The sequence below is a fragment of the Eurytemora carolleeae genome, unplaced genomic scaffold (assembly GCF_000591075.1).
Source record: "Eurytemora carolleeae unplaced genomic scaffold, Eaff_2.0 scaffold38, whole genome shotgun sequence".
In the NCBI taxonomy this organism is placed as follows: Eukaryota; Metazoa; Arthropoda; class Copepoda; order Calanoida; family Temoridae; genus Eurytemora; species Eurytemora carolleeae.
The window spans coordinates 482,366-498,862 of NW_019396060.1; the positions used below are offsets into that span (position 1 = coordinate 482,366).

The following is a 16,497-nucleotide window of genomic DNA, read 5'->3' on the forward strand; positions in this document are numbered from 1 at the left end:
GAGATAATGTTTAGGTTTCAGTTAATAGAGATAATGTTTAGGTTTCAGTTAATAGAGATAATGTTTAGGTTTTAGTTAATAGAGATAATGTTTAGGTTTCAGTTAATAGAGATAATGTTTAGGTTTCAGTTAATCGAGATAATGTTCAGGTTTCAGTTAATCGAGATAAGGTTTAGGTTTCAGTTAATAGAGATAATGTTTATGTTTCAGTTAATCGAGTTAATGTTTAGGTTTCAGTTAATCGAGTTAATGTTTAGGTTTCCCTGAAAGTGTAACTGTAAAAGGGAAGGGATGATGAAAGGTGTTGAAATAGTAATAAAACAAGTCAAACTTTTTTCTCTCAGAGCCTTGATTATTCCCTGATCATAATGAAATTACGATGTCTCTAGGATGTCAGGACTACGTGGTGAATAAATATACGATACAATTCCTTTTCCACCCAGCTCACTGTGAGCCAGTTGACAGATATTTTGACATATATATCCTTCTTTTTATTATGACCCAATTACTCTCAATTATAGGCCAGACATCACAAAACTTCATGGACATTGTCAGGTGTAAACTCTGATTAAAACTATTGCTGACAGCATGTGAGGCTGGCAGCGGTGGCTGTTAAAAAAATCGTCTGCCAGCAAGCTCAGTCCTCCGGGACCATGTTAGAGTTGATTTACACCAGGAATCTAAGAACTTTGCATCAAAACTTTTTTGATTTTTCTTAAATGGTGAAAATCCGCCATTGAAAGCAGAAAAATATCCTACATTATTATTGCTATAATTTCAAAATGTGCCAAAGATTTTTACCAAGAGATGTGCTCAAAATGTTATGTTTTACTACCTCATATGCAAGATTCCAGCATTGTCTAGATTCCGTTCTGGTTTCTCCTTCTCCATGTACCATTTGATAACAGTAGGTTTCTTTCTCCTCGCACTCCTCGATCTGAGTTCAATTCAATTTATTAGTTCAAACTTTCTATATTACATCTTTAACTTGTCAAATATTATATTATTAAAGGGAGGGTTCTCGGTTTTCCTTTCCTTTACTACATAAACCATTCATCCTTATATTGGTAAAGTATTTGGTGGGGTTTTTATTAAACTGTGGAAATTATATAATTCAAATTTGGATAAAAACTTCAAAATGAGGAAATATCAGCCAAAATTTATAATTTTTCCCCTTCAATATTCTAAATATTCGTGAAATTGTTGACCTTCCAATTCTCCTCCCCTGTATGAGGATGTTTCTCCCCGAACCAGCAGCGGAACGTGTTGTTAGCAGTTGTTGGTGTGGATTCTGTTGGGAGGGTTGAGGACACATTTACACTGTTACACAGAGATGTGTCACATGTGCACACTGTCCCTGATGCACATTCCTGAAAATTAAAGGAATTGTGCATATATCTGGGTAATGCTGGGAGCTCTCATTCATTAGACAGAGGCAGGGGCGGATACAGGATTTAAGTGCGGGGGGTGCTAGATTTATTACGGAACAAACAAAATAAGATTTAGGAAGCAAGAGACGCGCCGCTTGAAAAATTTTTTTTTTAAGGTTTAAAGGTTTTCTTTCCCTTAAGTGCTAGTGAAAAACTATTCTGAAATCTCAGGGGGGTGCAAAGGTCCTGCCGCCCCCCCCCTGTATCCGCCCCGGGACAGAGGGGGTTAATCGTGCTTATCTCAGAAAATTGCAGAACTGTGTGGTTTTCTAAACAGTTTGTCTCAAAAATGTTACTTGTGAAAATCTTAGTTTTCAGTGTCTGAAAGCCTTGCATTATAAAGTAATAAAAACAACGCATAAACAAGATGAGGAAAAAAAATCTTTTTATTCAGATTGGGTTGGATTGGATTGGAACCAGAAGACTTTATTGTTTACTTCTTATTCTATGTTGAAGATAATTATGTTTATAAACAAATAATCTTCAAGAACTAAAGATCTAGAGAACTAAAGAACTAAAGAACTAAAGAACAAAAGAACAAAAGAACTAAAGAACTAAAGAACTAAAGAATTAAAAAACTAAAGAACAAAAGAACAAAAGAACTAAAGAACTAAAGAACTAAAGAACTAAAGAACTAAAGAACTAAAGAACTAAAAAAATAAAGAACTAAACAACAACAAAAACAAAAGAATTAAAGAAAAAGAACAAAAGAACTAAAGAACTAAAGAACTAAAGAACTAAAGAACTAAAGAACTAAAGAACTAAAAAAATAAAGAACTAAACAACAACAAAAACAAAAGAATTAAAGAACTAAAGAACTAAAGAACTAAAGAACTAAAGAACTAAAAAACTAGAGAACTAAAGAACTAAAGAATTAAAGAACTAAAGAACTAAGGAACTAAAGAACTAAAGAACTAGAGAACAAAAGAACTAGAAAACTAATAAACTGGAGAACTAGAGAACTAGCGAACTAAAGAAATAGAGAACTAAAGAACTAAAGAACTAAAGAAACAGAGAATTAAAGAATTAAAGAACTAAATAACTAAAGAACTAGAGAACTAAAATACCAGAGAACTAAAGAACTAAAGAACTAAAGAACTAAAGAACTAAAGAACTTAATAACTAAAGAATTAGAGAACTAAAGAACCAGAGAACTAAGGAACTAAAGAACTAAAGAACTAAAGAATCAGAGAATTAATAAACTAGAGAACTAGCTGCAGTGCAAACAAAAAATTCTATTTATTTCTTTTGTTGGAAAGAGGTAAAAACCTATAAGTATTTATATATATAGTATACCTGTATATAAGTTTAAAACTGTAAAGGAAATTTTATGTTAGATTTTATTGACCAACATACTATGTATTAGAGTGGATTTAGTAGTGTGCACATACAAAGTATTTTTTTAATTTGAATTTTTGTAACAAAACCAAAGTTTTAAATGTATTTAAAGGGAAAGTAAGCGAAATTTCAAGTGACCCGCCTTTATAACTATTTATAACCCTACTGGTTGAAGGGAGGCGAAAATATTTATACTTTATAGTTTTAAATAAAATAAAATCGAAATTTTCAAATTAATTTTTGAAGAAAAAAGTTAGTTTAATAACCAAAGCCTTGAATGCTTTTTATCGTATCAAATGAGATACTTTACACTACAATAAAATGACCAAAGTGGGAAAACTTTAGTTGTCCATATAACTACTGCTGAAAAGTTACTGTAGTGGGAAGAGATCTCGTCGCCCCCCCCCCTTCCAGGGTGTCCATTGATTACTTCTATATATATACCTGTGTTCCATCCTCATGATGCCAGCAGTGACGTCCATAGCTACATTTACTTGTGTTCCATCCTCATGATGCCAGCAGTGAAGTCCATGGCTACATTTACCTGTGTTAAATCCTCATGATGCCATCAGTGAAGTCCATAGCTGCATTTACCTGTGTTCCATCCTCATGGTGCCAGCGGTGAAGTCCATAGCTGCATTTACCTGTGTTCCATCCTCATGAATTCTTGTCCAAAAACCGTCTCCGATTCTTGTCCAAAAACCGTCTCCGATTCTTGTCCAAAAACCTTGAATATTTAAAAACTAAATAAAACACGATGACTATCTCTTTCCTGGGTTGGATCCCAACAGCTCCCCGAGAAAAAATCGTCCTTCCCGTACACTGCAATGCACATCGTCTCGTTCTTAGTACAGATCTGGGTCGTCAGGTTCTTCTACTCAACATACAGATAAATCATTCAAACTGTGTTCAGAACTTTTGTATTGTTAATCCATTTAAAAATCCTCTAATCCGTATTTTTGTGGTCCGATGGATTAATTTAAGTCCTTCTGGAGGTCAATGAAGAATAGTAAAAATATGAGACAGCTTGTTTTTAATTTCGAATTTTCAGTGGCAAGAACCTGAAGAAACCAAGGTAAGCAGAAACAATATAGATCAACGCCATATTCAACAAAGATTCCGACCTCTTTGCATGTAATCACTGTACAGCAGAAACCTTAACATTTTATTCTAGAAAGGGGCTGTTTTACCACCTAAATCTTAGTGATGCCTTTTTTTCCTTTACGAACAATATTTTCTCCTTGCTATTAAAGTGGGTTACTGAAATTAAGCATTCTCTTTCTAATCATCTATATATAAATTTGGCTTGTCTGTTTGTCTGTTTGTCTGTTTGTTTGTTTGTTTGTATCCAATAAACGTCAAAACTGCTGAACCGATCGGGCCCAAATTTTTTGTGGGACATCTAGGGACCCCAGGGAAGGTTTATGAAAAATCAAAATTTCAAATATTTGTCTCTATCAAAATTCGATCGTCATTAAGCGCCCTCTAAGGCTAGAAAGAAGGGCGCGAAGCGCCTTGAATTTCTAGTAGTTTAATAAACTACAAAGTAATCCCTCAAGATTATGCAAAGTTAAGACAATTGATACGTAAGGTTAAATTTCATTCAATGAGGCTAAAAACAAGTTCTTTAACATTTTAACTATTTTGTTAACACTCGAAAAAACCCGAAAGTAACCTGATAATGAAAATCCTCAGAGAGACTGGATAATCGGAAAGAAATTTGTTAAAAAAAAACCACCGCTTCCAGAACCATTTTAGAATACAAGAATCACGTTTAAAGCCCCCCCCCCCCCTTCCTCCTCGTGATTCTCTTGATCCTGATCTTGATCTTGTCTAGTTCTATCTATCTATCTATATCTTCCTTTTCGTCTCCAAAAATAGATCCATAGTAGCAGTCTAGACCAGAGCCTGGAGTAGTGTGATGAGGGGTCGGAGTAGTTGCTCCTTCTCCATTACACATTGACTCTAAACAAAGGAATTAAGGCTTTGCTACAAACTCTGATTTTCTAATCCCTATATCTTTGGAACCCAATGTTGTAAACCTTGAGGGTTAAATATAAAAAAGAATTGTTGCTTTAAATGCTTTTCTACACATTACAGTTGAAACAATGATTATATTCTAAAAATTGACATGAATGATAATATATTATTTAGTTTAAATTACACAAATGCATTCGAAATTTAGTTGTTGCTTTCGATCGCTCATATTGGTTCCTTTCTTTTTCCATTTATCCTTATTAGTCTCTAAAGAACAAAAGTTTAAAAAGTGTATGTTTTGGTGGAAAAGATTGAATGAATTGGACCAAATATTTAGAACTGGAAGTTCTATTGACTCAGTGATCGGTTTTCACTACGAAGTTTGTAAAGAGCAAAAATGATGTTTAATATATTTTAACATTTAGCAAGACACGTCTTTTGTTACTATAGAGTCCAGGGGTATTTCACCCTCACCCACAGTATTAGTTTTAAAACTCAAAGACGATCAAAATAAATAATATATATATAAATAATATAATGATTTCAAAACATATATAGCTCTGCAAATAAAGGAATGTTGTTAAAAAAAAATCAAAATTTGAAAATAAAATGAAATTTTAAAAAATTAGATATTGATTTAATTATTAATCTGGGACCAGATTTAATAAACAGCGAGACATAGTTAATCTTAGTAGACATGATTCAACCATTCCTTTTGAACCGGCGCACAAGAGAAGTGGTTGAACTATGTCTGCACGGTTCATCTACTTCTCACTATTTATTAAATCTGGTTCCATGTTGTTATCTTGTTACCTAAACAAACGTAAATAGTTCCGTTGTGGCAGGTTCCATCCCAGCAGTGCTCGCCTAAATTGTATTTTTAAAGTAATTGTTCACATGTTTGGAAGATTGTGGCTTAGACTCGGGGTTTAATTCCTTAGACACAGGTTTAATTAACGCTTCATCAACTAGATTAGACTCAAGTCATTAATCAGCTGACGACAGCTTGTGTCACGTGATCGACAACTGCCAGTTCTTAGACTCGACTTGTGGAGTTAGGCCCAATCAAAATAAAACCGACTTTGGTCTTGAAAGTCTTATCCTTTTATTAATTATCCTCTATTTCAGTGAAAACCAGCAAACTTGTTATAAAGTCGTCTTCCTATTTCAGAGTTTTTTGGTTATTACTGTAGTTGCATAAGGTATGTGTAATGTATTGAATTGCGCGGGAAAATGCATTTTCCAGGTCTGTTTACATTGGAAGCAATTCCTTACAGGATTTTACATCTTTCAAAAATCAGATTTAAAAAAAAAGATTTTTTACTTCTAAAAACAAACCTGTTTCATAAGTTCCAGAGACGTATTTTCCATCATCATAGTTCACATCATAACAATGCCCCATTGCAAACCCATCCGTTGATGTTATTAATATGCATCTATCTTCCTAAACATAATTATTAGATGATAAATTCATTTTTTTAAACTTGTCTTTATTTCTCCTGTTCCTTCTTAAATAGCTATCGCCATTGTTTTCCACTACAACTGTTTCAGGCCTACTCAGCTTAACTTTTAACAGCTTGTAAATAGTGCACGGTGGACTAATAGGCCTAGGATTAGGCCGGGTACTGTAAAAAGTCTGAACGCGCCATTGGAGTTGTCTTAGTTAGCCCTCGCACGGGACTATGCCAAGAAAATTTACCCTGTCGTATGTTAGTCTGGTTAAGGCGACCTACTGTACCATAGGATCGGGTCAGTACACGCTGTTATCTGGCAGGCCGGTACAAACTGGTAAGGTCATGTTCGAATTAAAATTTACTACGGGGATAGAGTGAGTGCAGGGTTCGAAATCAGTAATAACGCGCCCTTCCGTTGAGTGGTCTGTAGAAAATCGGGCAGATCATTTGATAGTAGATTTCATACCAAAACTAACATTTTTAATATACTCATAGCATATTGATGACAAAATTAAAGGAATAATTTGAAGCTGTATTATATAAATTTAAGATAACCAAAATAAAACTAAAAAATTACAAAAATCATGCGCCATTTTCCAAAATGTGCATGCAAGTTTTATGGACCTTCAAAATTTTCCGATTTTGACTAAAAAGTATTTTAACATTCACAATTAATAGAATTTCACCAATATAAACTAATTTAAGACAAATCTCGAAAATTTGCAATGCAATACAAAATGGCGACTTAAAAGTCAATACCTCTTAACTTAAATAATAAATGTCCCCTTTTCCCTGTGAATAACAAAGGACATGTGCTTTACACTTTTCCTTCAGATTAATTCCTTAGACAGTACTGACCTGCGGGGCACATTCTTCCCTCTGCCAAGCGTGCTCGGTAGAACCGTTATGATGGAACCCGTACCAGCAGTGCATCGTCTTATTTGTCGTCGTCATTGTAACTGGTTCTGGGGTTGTCATATTATTTCCAGCAATCCCAAACCCGTTGCATAAATCATCCTTAATTAGGAATATGAATTGAAACCTTAACGTTGTGCGGGGGGAAATCACCAAAAAAGGGAAATCACCAATAATAGAATTTGTAATAAATGCAATGAAATTAGCTTCTTAACAAATAATTCATACGTTATTTTAATTATTCTTGTAAACTGTATTCCTTTAATGTGAAATTATCATAATTTAAAAATTTTACTTGTTTACGGGAAAGCTATTAGCTACACTTTCCAAGGTTTTAACTTAATCAGGGAAGGAAAGTTCCAAAGCGTGATTTGACTGAGTCACAGGTTTTGAACTTTTGTCCCCTGAACTTGCGAACCTGGCATATACAGACAGTAGCATTGTAGCAGCCCCCTCTAAAACAGCTCTGTGTGGTTTCACATCCAGTAAAATTATATTTATTATATTCTGTCGGATTCCAGCAATCCCGGAGCACGTGATCAGATTCCAGGGAGGTGAATTCTATACAGAAGTTCTCATCTGCAGAACAAGCTTTCTCCTCTATACTATCATCTTCCCAATCCTTAACAACAATTTCATTTTGAAAATAAGTATTAAAGAGACTGTAGTCGTCACTTTAATAGACTCTCCATTAATAAAGTAGCATGTCCGATTTAAAACGATACTCTTTAAAGCTTTGTCTGACCAAAAAATAATGAGATATCAATGTATATAAATTATAACAAATTAATTATTTCAAATTGTGATTTCTCTACAGAAGGACGTCAGCAATTCTTTTGCAGATCAAATGAGAAGAATTTCACAGTTTTCAATCTTGAAAAGGGACGATGTTTTCACGCTAATGATCAGATAAAGGGTTCAAGGATACCGTTGTGATTCGAACATGCCCAGCTTTTTAAATGGTTGGTTATTTGAACATACAACTATTGCTGCAGTGATAATTTTCTCTTTATCAAGAAGGTTTAAAACCTTTTTGATTATATTTTGTCCTGAGTTTTAGCCAAGGTAATACTGTTATATAGATGATTTATTTAGAAATATAAAAAATGTTGGAGAAAGTTCGGGAAACAATTAAACCTTTTAGCACCGTGCTAATATAAAGCTAATTTAATATTATAAAATGCACGATGAGTAAATATACGTTATAGCACGTCTAGATAAAGTTCCAAAGGAATTGAGTCTTAACCACAATCTCTGACTTTCTAATCCCAATATCTTTACAACCCAAATTTGCAGGCCTTAGATGTTTAAAACTATGAATTTGTAGGATTATATTAACATAAGTTTGAAATAATAAAAGTTTACACCATCAGGTTGCAAAGATATAGGGATCTGAAAATTCCAATTTGTGATAAAAACTCAATTCCTTTAGTTAGCATATAAATGATAAAATTTAATAAAATAGTTTAATAGAATTTTCTAATTATCATTATTCCCCATATTAATATAGCTTACTCTTGCATAGCAGTATAGTCCAGAGCCTGGAGTAATGGGAGGAGATTCGCTGGTAAACTTCTCTGTATTGCAGAGGTTATCCGCGCACACACATAACAGGGTATCATTGTGACAGCTGTCACTGTAAATATCGAGAGGATTAATGGAAGATTTAAAAAATGAAGGATGAAGTATTAAGGTTGAAATATAAAGGATGAAGGATAAAGGATGAAAGAATGGTAGGATGAAAGATGAAGGATGAAGGTTGAAGGATGAAGGTTGAAGGATGAAAGATAAAGGATGAAGGATAAAGGATGAAAGATGAAGGATAAAGGATAAAGGATAAAGGATGAAGGATGAAGGTTGAAGGATGAAGGTTGAAGGATGAAAGATAAAGGATGAAGGTTGAAGGATGAAGGTTGAAGGATGAAGGATGAAAGATAAAGGATGAAGGATAAAGGATGAAAGAATTGTAGGATGAAGGATAAAGAATGAAGGTTGAAGGATGAAGGTTGAAGGATGAAAGATAAAGGATGAAGGATAAAGGATGAAGGATGAAGGATAAAGGATGAATGATAAAGAATGAAGGTTGTAGGATGAAGGATGAAGAATAAAAGATGAAAAATGAAACATTAAAGAACAGACCTGTGACAATGTTGAAATCCTTTGTAGCAACCAGGTCTTGAGAACTCTATATTAAAGATGGAATCCCAGCAACTCCTACAAGATAAATAGAATAAATAGAATAAATAGGATAAACAGTATAAACAAGAAAAAAATGATAAATGGGATAAATAGGATAAAAAGGATAAATAAAATAAATAGGATAAATAGGATACTATAATTGATAGATTTAAAAGGTTGGGAGGAGAGACTGAGGACTAAAAACAGCAAAGAAAGCAAATATTAAATAAACATCCAAAAGCTAGTATTGTTTTATCCAAAAACTATATTCAGTTATCCAAAAACTAATATTAAGTTATCCAAAAACTAATATTTAATTATCCAAAAACTATTATTAAGTTATCCAAAAACTAGTATTGAGTTATCCAAAAACTAATATTTTATCCAAAAACTAGTATTGAGTTATCCAAAAACTAGTATTGAGTTATCCAAAAACTAATATTAAATTATCCAAAAACTAGTATTGAGTTATCCAAAAACTAGTATTGAGTTATCCAAAAACTAATATTGAGTTATCCAAAAACTAGTATTGAGTTATCCAAAAATTAATATTAAGTTATCCAAAAACTAATATGAAGTTATCTAAAAACTAATATTAAGTTATCCAAAAACTAATATTAAGCTATCCAAAAACTAATATTAAGTTATCCAAAAACTAGTATTAAGTTATCCAAAAACTAATATTAAGTTATCCAAAAACTAATATTAAGTTATCCAAAAACTAATATTAAGTTATTCAAAAACTAATATTAAGTTATCCAAAAACTAGTCTTGAGTTATCCAAAAACTAGTATTGAGTTATACAAAAACTAGTATTGAGTTATCTAAAAACTAGTAATAAGTCATCCAAAAACTAGTATATAGTCATTCAAAAACTAGCATTTATTCATCCGAAAACTAGCATCCTGTCACCCAAATACTAGCATCCGGTCATTTAAAACCAAATATACATCTTCCAAAAAGTCAAACTACACAATACATAAAATGCAGTATTTCTAACGCACTGCTAGCATTCAACAGAATTTTGTCATATGAGGCTCTGTGTAAATTTTAAATTCTAACAGTGTTTTTGTAAAAAGTAAAATATACTGGAACCTGTATTCATATCCTTCCTCATCTTTAGTTACTCTGACACACAGTTGTTCTGTGTTAAAACATTGTTCTGTAAACTCTAGACCTGATGTCTTATTATTCTCCTTGAACCCGTAGTAACATTCATGCTGGTCTAAACACAACAGGAGACTATAATGTAACATTCATGCTGGTCTAAACACAACATGAGACTATAATGTAACATTCATGCTGGTCTTAACACAACAAGAGACTATAATGTAACATTCATGCTGGTCTAAACACAACAGGAGACTATAATGTAACATTCATGCTGGTCTAAACACACCAGGAGACTATAATGTAACATTCATGCTGGTCTAAACACAACAGGAGACTATAATGTAACATTCATGCTGGTCTTAACACAACAAGAGACTATAATGTAACATTCATGCTGGTCTAAACACAACAGGAGACTATAATGTAACATTCATGCTGGTCTAAACACAACAAGAGACTATAATGTAACATTCATGCTGGTCTAAACACACCAGGAGACTATAATGTAACATTCATGCTGGTCTAAACACAACAGGAGACTATAATGTAACATTCATGCTGGTCTAAACACACCAGGAGACTATAATGTAACATTCATGCTGGTCTAAACACACCAGGAGACTATAATGTAACATTCATGCTGGTCTAAACACAACAGGAGACTATAATGTAACATTCATGCTGGTCTAAACACAACAGGAGACTATAATGTAACATTCATGCTGGTCTAAACACAACAGGAGACTATCATGTAAAATTCATGCTGGTCTAAACACAACAGGAGACAATAATTCATAGAAAAAGTCCTAGTGGCACTGCATGATCTTGCCAGGCAACATTTTGACACTGTGATCTTGATAGGCTACATTTTGGCACTGTGATCTTGATAGGCTACATTTTGACACTGTGATCTTGATAGGCTACATTTTGACACTGTGATCTTGATAGGCTACATTTTGACAAATTCTTGGTACACCCCTGATATGCAAATAAATCGTCAATTTACATCAGATTGATCGTTAGACTGTTGAACTATCCTCGGGCATTTTTGATAATTTAAAAACATTTTTGACAATTTAAAAACATTTTTGATAATTTAAAAACATTTTTGATAATTTAAAAACATTTTTGAAAATTTAAAAACATTTTTGATGATTTAAAAACATTTTTGATAATTTAAAAACATTTCTGGGATTTTGTTCTCCCAATAGTTCCAATACGTTGGAACCACACCACTAAAATATCCGGTACATTTCAAGTGCCGGACTGACTTTAACCAGCTAAAGTAAACAGTACAGTACGTATAAACTACGTGACAGTACATCAAATGAATAATCTCCTTCACAAGAGATCATTGTGACATGTCAAGCTATATATATCAAAATGTTTTAGATGAAGTTTTAAACTTTTTACAAGTTCTCATGTAAAATGGAACACGATGTTTATTTTCCGTTAAACTACTACTGTACCAGGTGGTGTGGTGGGAGGGTAGGGGATTGGAGTTGAAATATTTCCATTTTCCACAAATCCGTTGCATAAATCCTAAATTGTGTCATTTTTACAAATTCAATTTCTCAATCTGATATACAACACTATAGATTTCATCTGAAATTAATTTTAAATTCAATATTTTTAGGTAAAATATAAAATTGAGTTGATTTTACTAATCCGATTTGCTTTCTAAACTCTGTTTAAACTCTTGAGGGTTGAAAATAATTTCAAACATAATTTAATTGATCTTAATATATAATGTCAATTAAAAACTCTTTTTAAGCTCTTGAGGGTTTAAAATAATTTTAAACATAATTTAATTAATCTGAATATATAATGTCTATTAAAAACTTCAAAGCTAAAATTTCTTAAGTACAATATAATTCAAAGACGACATTTAGTTGAAAGTTTTCTGGTTCTCAGTGTATCTATACCTTATCATTGCATAAACAAACAGTTGCATTCTCATAGCATACTCCAGATATACAGTGCTGCCCAACTATACAGCCATCCTCCTCAACAAATACAAAAAGTTTTATTTAATATTTGTTAACTTTACTCTCGGTCCAATAATGTTATTTTTTTTGTCTTTTTACTAAAGAGACGCTTTGACATATGCTCTTTAGCACTCTCATCTATCATCTTTAAAGTATTTTTTTTCTTTTTTAAACTTCCATATTACCCTAATCATGAAAATATTAAGACTCCTCCCCGGCCCACCTCCGAAAACATATTGATATACATAAATGAAAACCGAAGGCCTTTTTAGGAATGTATAAATACAAAAGTATTATTGTATACCTTGTATCTTCCATGCTCCCAGTCCTTATTCCAGCACATCTTGGTGTTAAACCCGTTCTTGTCCAAGGAGAACATTGAGAAGCACCAGTCCTAGTTGTTCAACAATATCTAGTTGTTCAACAATATATAGTTGTTCAACAATATCTAGTTGTTCAACAATATATAGTTGTTCAACAATTCTAGTTGTTCAACAGCATCTTGTTGTTCAAAAATATCTAGCTGTTGAACAATATCTTGCTGTTCAAAAATATCTAGTTGCTCACCGATATCTTGTTGTTCAACAATTTCTAGTTGTTCAACAATATCTAGTTGTTCAACAATATATAGGTTCAACAATATCTAGATGTTCGATAATATCTAGTTGTTCAACAATATCTTGTTGTTCAACAATATCTAGTTGTTCAACAATATCTAGTTGTTCAACAATATCAAGGTTCAATAATATCTAGATGTTCAACAATATCTAGTTGTTCAACAATATGTTTTGTCCAACAATATCTTAGGTTCAACAGTATCTTGTTGTTCAACAATTTCTAGTTGTTCAACAATATCTAGTTCATCAAACAATATCTTGTTGTTCAACAATATCTAGTTGTTAAACAATATCTTGTTGTTCAACAATATCAAGGTTCAACAATATCTAGATGTTCAACAATATCTAGTTGTTCAACAATATGTTTTGTTCAACAATATGTTTTGTTCAAATATGAAATATGTTCAGCTACATATGGTTATATTTCATATTGATTGTTCCTTGAAAAGCAAACATCAGAAGGGAATTTGGCACAGTGGTTTAATTATTCTTTTCATCACTTTTCTTTCTGATTCTTGATAAACAATTCATCTTCATTTCTGTATAGACCCACTGTATCTTTAAACAATTCATCTTTATTTCTGTATAGACCCACTGTATCTTTAAACAATTCATCTTCATTTCTGTATAGACCTACTGTATCTTTAAACAATTCATCTTCATTTCTGTATAGACCCACTGTATCTTTAAACAATTCATCTTTATTTCTGTATAGACCCACTGTATCTTTGAACAATTCATCTTCATTTCTGTATAGACCCACTGTATCTTTAAACAATTCATCTTTATTTCTGTATAGACCCACTGTATCTTTAAACAATTCATCTTTATTTCTGTATAGACCCACTGTATCTTTAAACAATTCATCTTTATTTCTGTATAGACCCACTGTATCGTTAAACAAGGTCGGTGTTTCTGGTGGTATATATCTAAGTCAAAAAATTATATTAAAAGGAACTGAATTTTTGCCACAAATTATGATTTTACAATAGCCATATCTTTTCAACCAGATGGTGTAAACCTTTGATATTTCAAATTATCATTATTTGATCTAAAATAATTCAAAGTTTGAAATATCTAAGGTTTCCGGCATTCAAATTTAAAGATATAGGGATAAGGAAATCAGAGTTTGTGACAAAAACTCAATTCCTTTATCGTGGTGTTCACATTTTGTTTTTTTGTCTGTAATGTTTGTTTTCAATAAACGCCAAAACTTAGCTGTCGTAACCCCGTTCATGCGCAAACAGAGTTTAACATTTTTACCTTAAAAAATTTTTGAATTTTAAAAATGTTTAAAATCCGCTAACGATAATAAGAAACACGTTGCGATATTTTTAATTTAATTAAATTTCTTATCCGTATATCTGTGCAACCTAAAGGTGTAAACCTTTTATATGACATCGGGATGCAAAGATATGCGGATGAAAAACTCATTTCCTTTCTCTTTTTTTATTTTTCCACAAGTTATAAATGTTGAGGAATAAAAAAGTTATTTTTTTAGAGATAAAAATATGCACCTGTCATTGCAAAATGTAGCAAATACAATTTAACATAATAAAACTTTTTCAAAATTCAGAAATACAAAAAGATTTCCAAAAGACGTTCGAAAACTAATAAGTTTTTTTTAATAATGAGCTTAGTTCTTAAGAATTTTTCTGAAATAAAGTGTAACGCTTAGACCAATTATGATCTGAACTAAACTTGAATTATGCACTATATTATTTAAACTAAAATGGCGGCATTTTTAACTAATTAGGAAATATGTAGGTTTTTAAGATCTACAATTATTAGAAGAAAAATGGAAGTATGATACAAAGATTCCTACTTGATGATCTGTACATGCTGCTGGATTATATTGATCAAGGGTTGAGTTTGCTGCCTCCTTCCCCTCATAACAGAGCAGAGATAGGGAACCAGGAAGGAGTAGAAGTAGGAGAACTAGGGATCCAGGTAGGGGTAGGAGTAGGAGAACTGAACCGTGTTTAGTCTGCATCCTGTCTAGTATAACTACACCCAGGATAGCTGGATACAACCCACACAGTTTGTGGTTTCAGAGCAATTAAAAATGTTAACAAGGGGGAAACTAACAAATTTTTAATATAATTAGTTAAAAATCATCTAAATTTTTTAAATTTTGATTAATTGTTTTATTGCTAAATGAAAAAGTTTAAAAGTATTTAAAAGGAAAATTTATTCTCTTTAAATCTAAAAGATAAACAAAACCTGAAAATTCTAATGGGGGAGTTTTTATTATTAATTTGTATGCAAACATGTCGCAATCTTTTAAAAAATAAAGAATATGCATTTAATCCGACACAATTGTACTACCCCCCCCCCACACCCACCCCAACAAAAATTGTCTTTAAACAGATGGGATGAGAAAGATGGTTTTTAGCTTAGCTTAACATAAAGAGATTTTGCGACCCCTCATCTTCTTAGCGTTAGTTTTGCAAAAAGCAAACTTGTTTAGTTGCCTGAAAGGAGTACAGCTTCAACCTCGCTTTAACCCCACAATCCCGGTCACTTGATCTTGATATTCACTATGGGCGCTTTTAATTTGAGGATTTATACTTAATCACTTAATTTTAGTTATTCGCCCAGCTGATACGATTACCATGCGGGATATTAAATAAAGATTAAATTAATCTGCAGATTAAAAAAGATTGAGATTAAGCATTCATCTCAATATATCCCAGCTCAGCTCTTATAAAATGAATTTTAATTGCAAAGCATCGATCAATATATTAATGTTTGATGAAAGCCCTCCAAACATAAACCACCTTTTCTCAAATCTGGAAGCAATCCCTTTAAGCAATAAAAACTTGATAGAACTCGGTCTCTCGCTGCCTCTTTTTAAGATTCATAATGCTGACTTCTTGCATAAAGTTAGAAAACTTTTTAATTACCAAATTAATGTTCAAGTTTGCAGAGGAGAAGAAGAAATTTAAAATATTTTGAAACTTCCATAGTGCATATATTGTAAAATGTATATATATATTTACAATATTTATTATATATACATATATATTTATTTGTTTTGTATGTTGGTAATTGTTTGTTCCTAAAAAACGTAAATATCTGAATCAGGGGTGTAACCAGGAATTTGTGCAGGAGAGGCTAACATTTTTTTAAAGCCTCTTGAAACTGTAATGTGCTTGTTTCTAGTTTCAGTTAAAAAGGAGTAATTGGTAAAATCCTGAACTATTTTTAAGTAAAAGCGTGCGTGGTTAAATATAGATACATTACGGTAACTACCAAGAAGGTTCTCTGAAAAAAGTCCCTGAAACATTTTGAGTAAAGATCTGACTATACTCACCGAGGCAAAGACCTTCTTGACCTCAGCAACAATCTGCGCCTGCGCCTCCTTGTTTAAAATCTCCTGCCCCGCAGTGGTCAGCTTAGTGTGCAGCAGGCGTAGTGCACGCTCACGAACTACATCAATACTAACAGTTTTTGTGTAAATTAAAATAAATTCAGGAAAAGTTAT

General features: G+C 32.4%; 2 protein-coding genes across 2 annotated transcripts in view; both read right to left on the bottom strand.

Annotated features, from left to right (window-relative positions):
• The window catches only part of LOC111708524 (uncharacterized), a 16,763-nt gene extending 13,366 nt beyond the window's left edge, over window positions 1–3,397 (bottom strand). The window contains exons 1-3 of the mRNA XM_023481931.1: window positions 3,363–3,397; window positions 1,209–1,370; window positions 836–937 (exon numbers count right to left, since the gene is read on the bottom strand). Of these exons, the coding sequence (XP_023337699.1) occupies window positions 836–898 (63 nt within the window). The 5' untranslated portion in view covers window positions 899–937; window positions 1,209–1,370; window positions 3,363–3,397. The remainder of the gene's footprint in view (window positions 1–835; window positions 938–1,208; window positions 1,371–3,362) is intronic.
• A 92-nt stretch (window positions 3,398–3,489) lies between these two features.
• Window positions 3,490–15,067, bottom strand: LOC111708533 (uncharacterized). The gene is made up of 13 exons (XM_023481940.1): window positions 14,836–15,067; window positions 12,698–12,787; window positions 12,331–12,411; window positions 11,875–11,947; window positions 10,388–10,517; window positions 9,254–9,328; window positions 8,630–8,750; window positions 7,533–7,736; window positions 7,058–7,216; window positions 6,084–6,189; window positions 5,559–5,612; window positions 4,630–4,733; window positions 3,490–3,642 (listed from the first exon to the last, which is right to left on the bottom strand). The coding sequence occupies exons 1-13, from the start codon at window positions 15,001–15,003 to the stop codon at window positions 3,505–3,507; spliced, it is 1,503 nt and encodes a 500-aa protein (XP_023337708.1). The 5' UTR covers window positions 15,004–15,067; the 3' UTR covers window positions 3,490–3,504.
• Window positions 15,068–16,497: the final 1,430 nt, after the last annotated feature.

Bases quoted from the DNA above. Each gene is read 5' to 3' on its own strand.
- LOC111708533 (XM_023481940.1), bottom strand. From the start codon at position 15,003: ATGCAGACTAAACACGGTTCAGTTCTCCTACTCCTACCCCTACCTGGA. The intron at 5,613-6,083 runs GTTTGTTTTTAG...AATACAATTTAG, and splicing joins CTCTGGAACTTATGAAACAG to GCGAGCACTGCTGGGATGGA. The intron at 4,734-5,558 runs GTAACAAGATAA...TCCTTTGTTTAG, and splicing joins AACTATTTACGTTTGTTTAG to AGTCAATGTGTAATGGAGAA.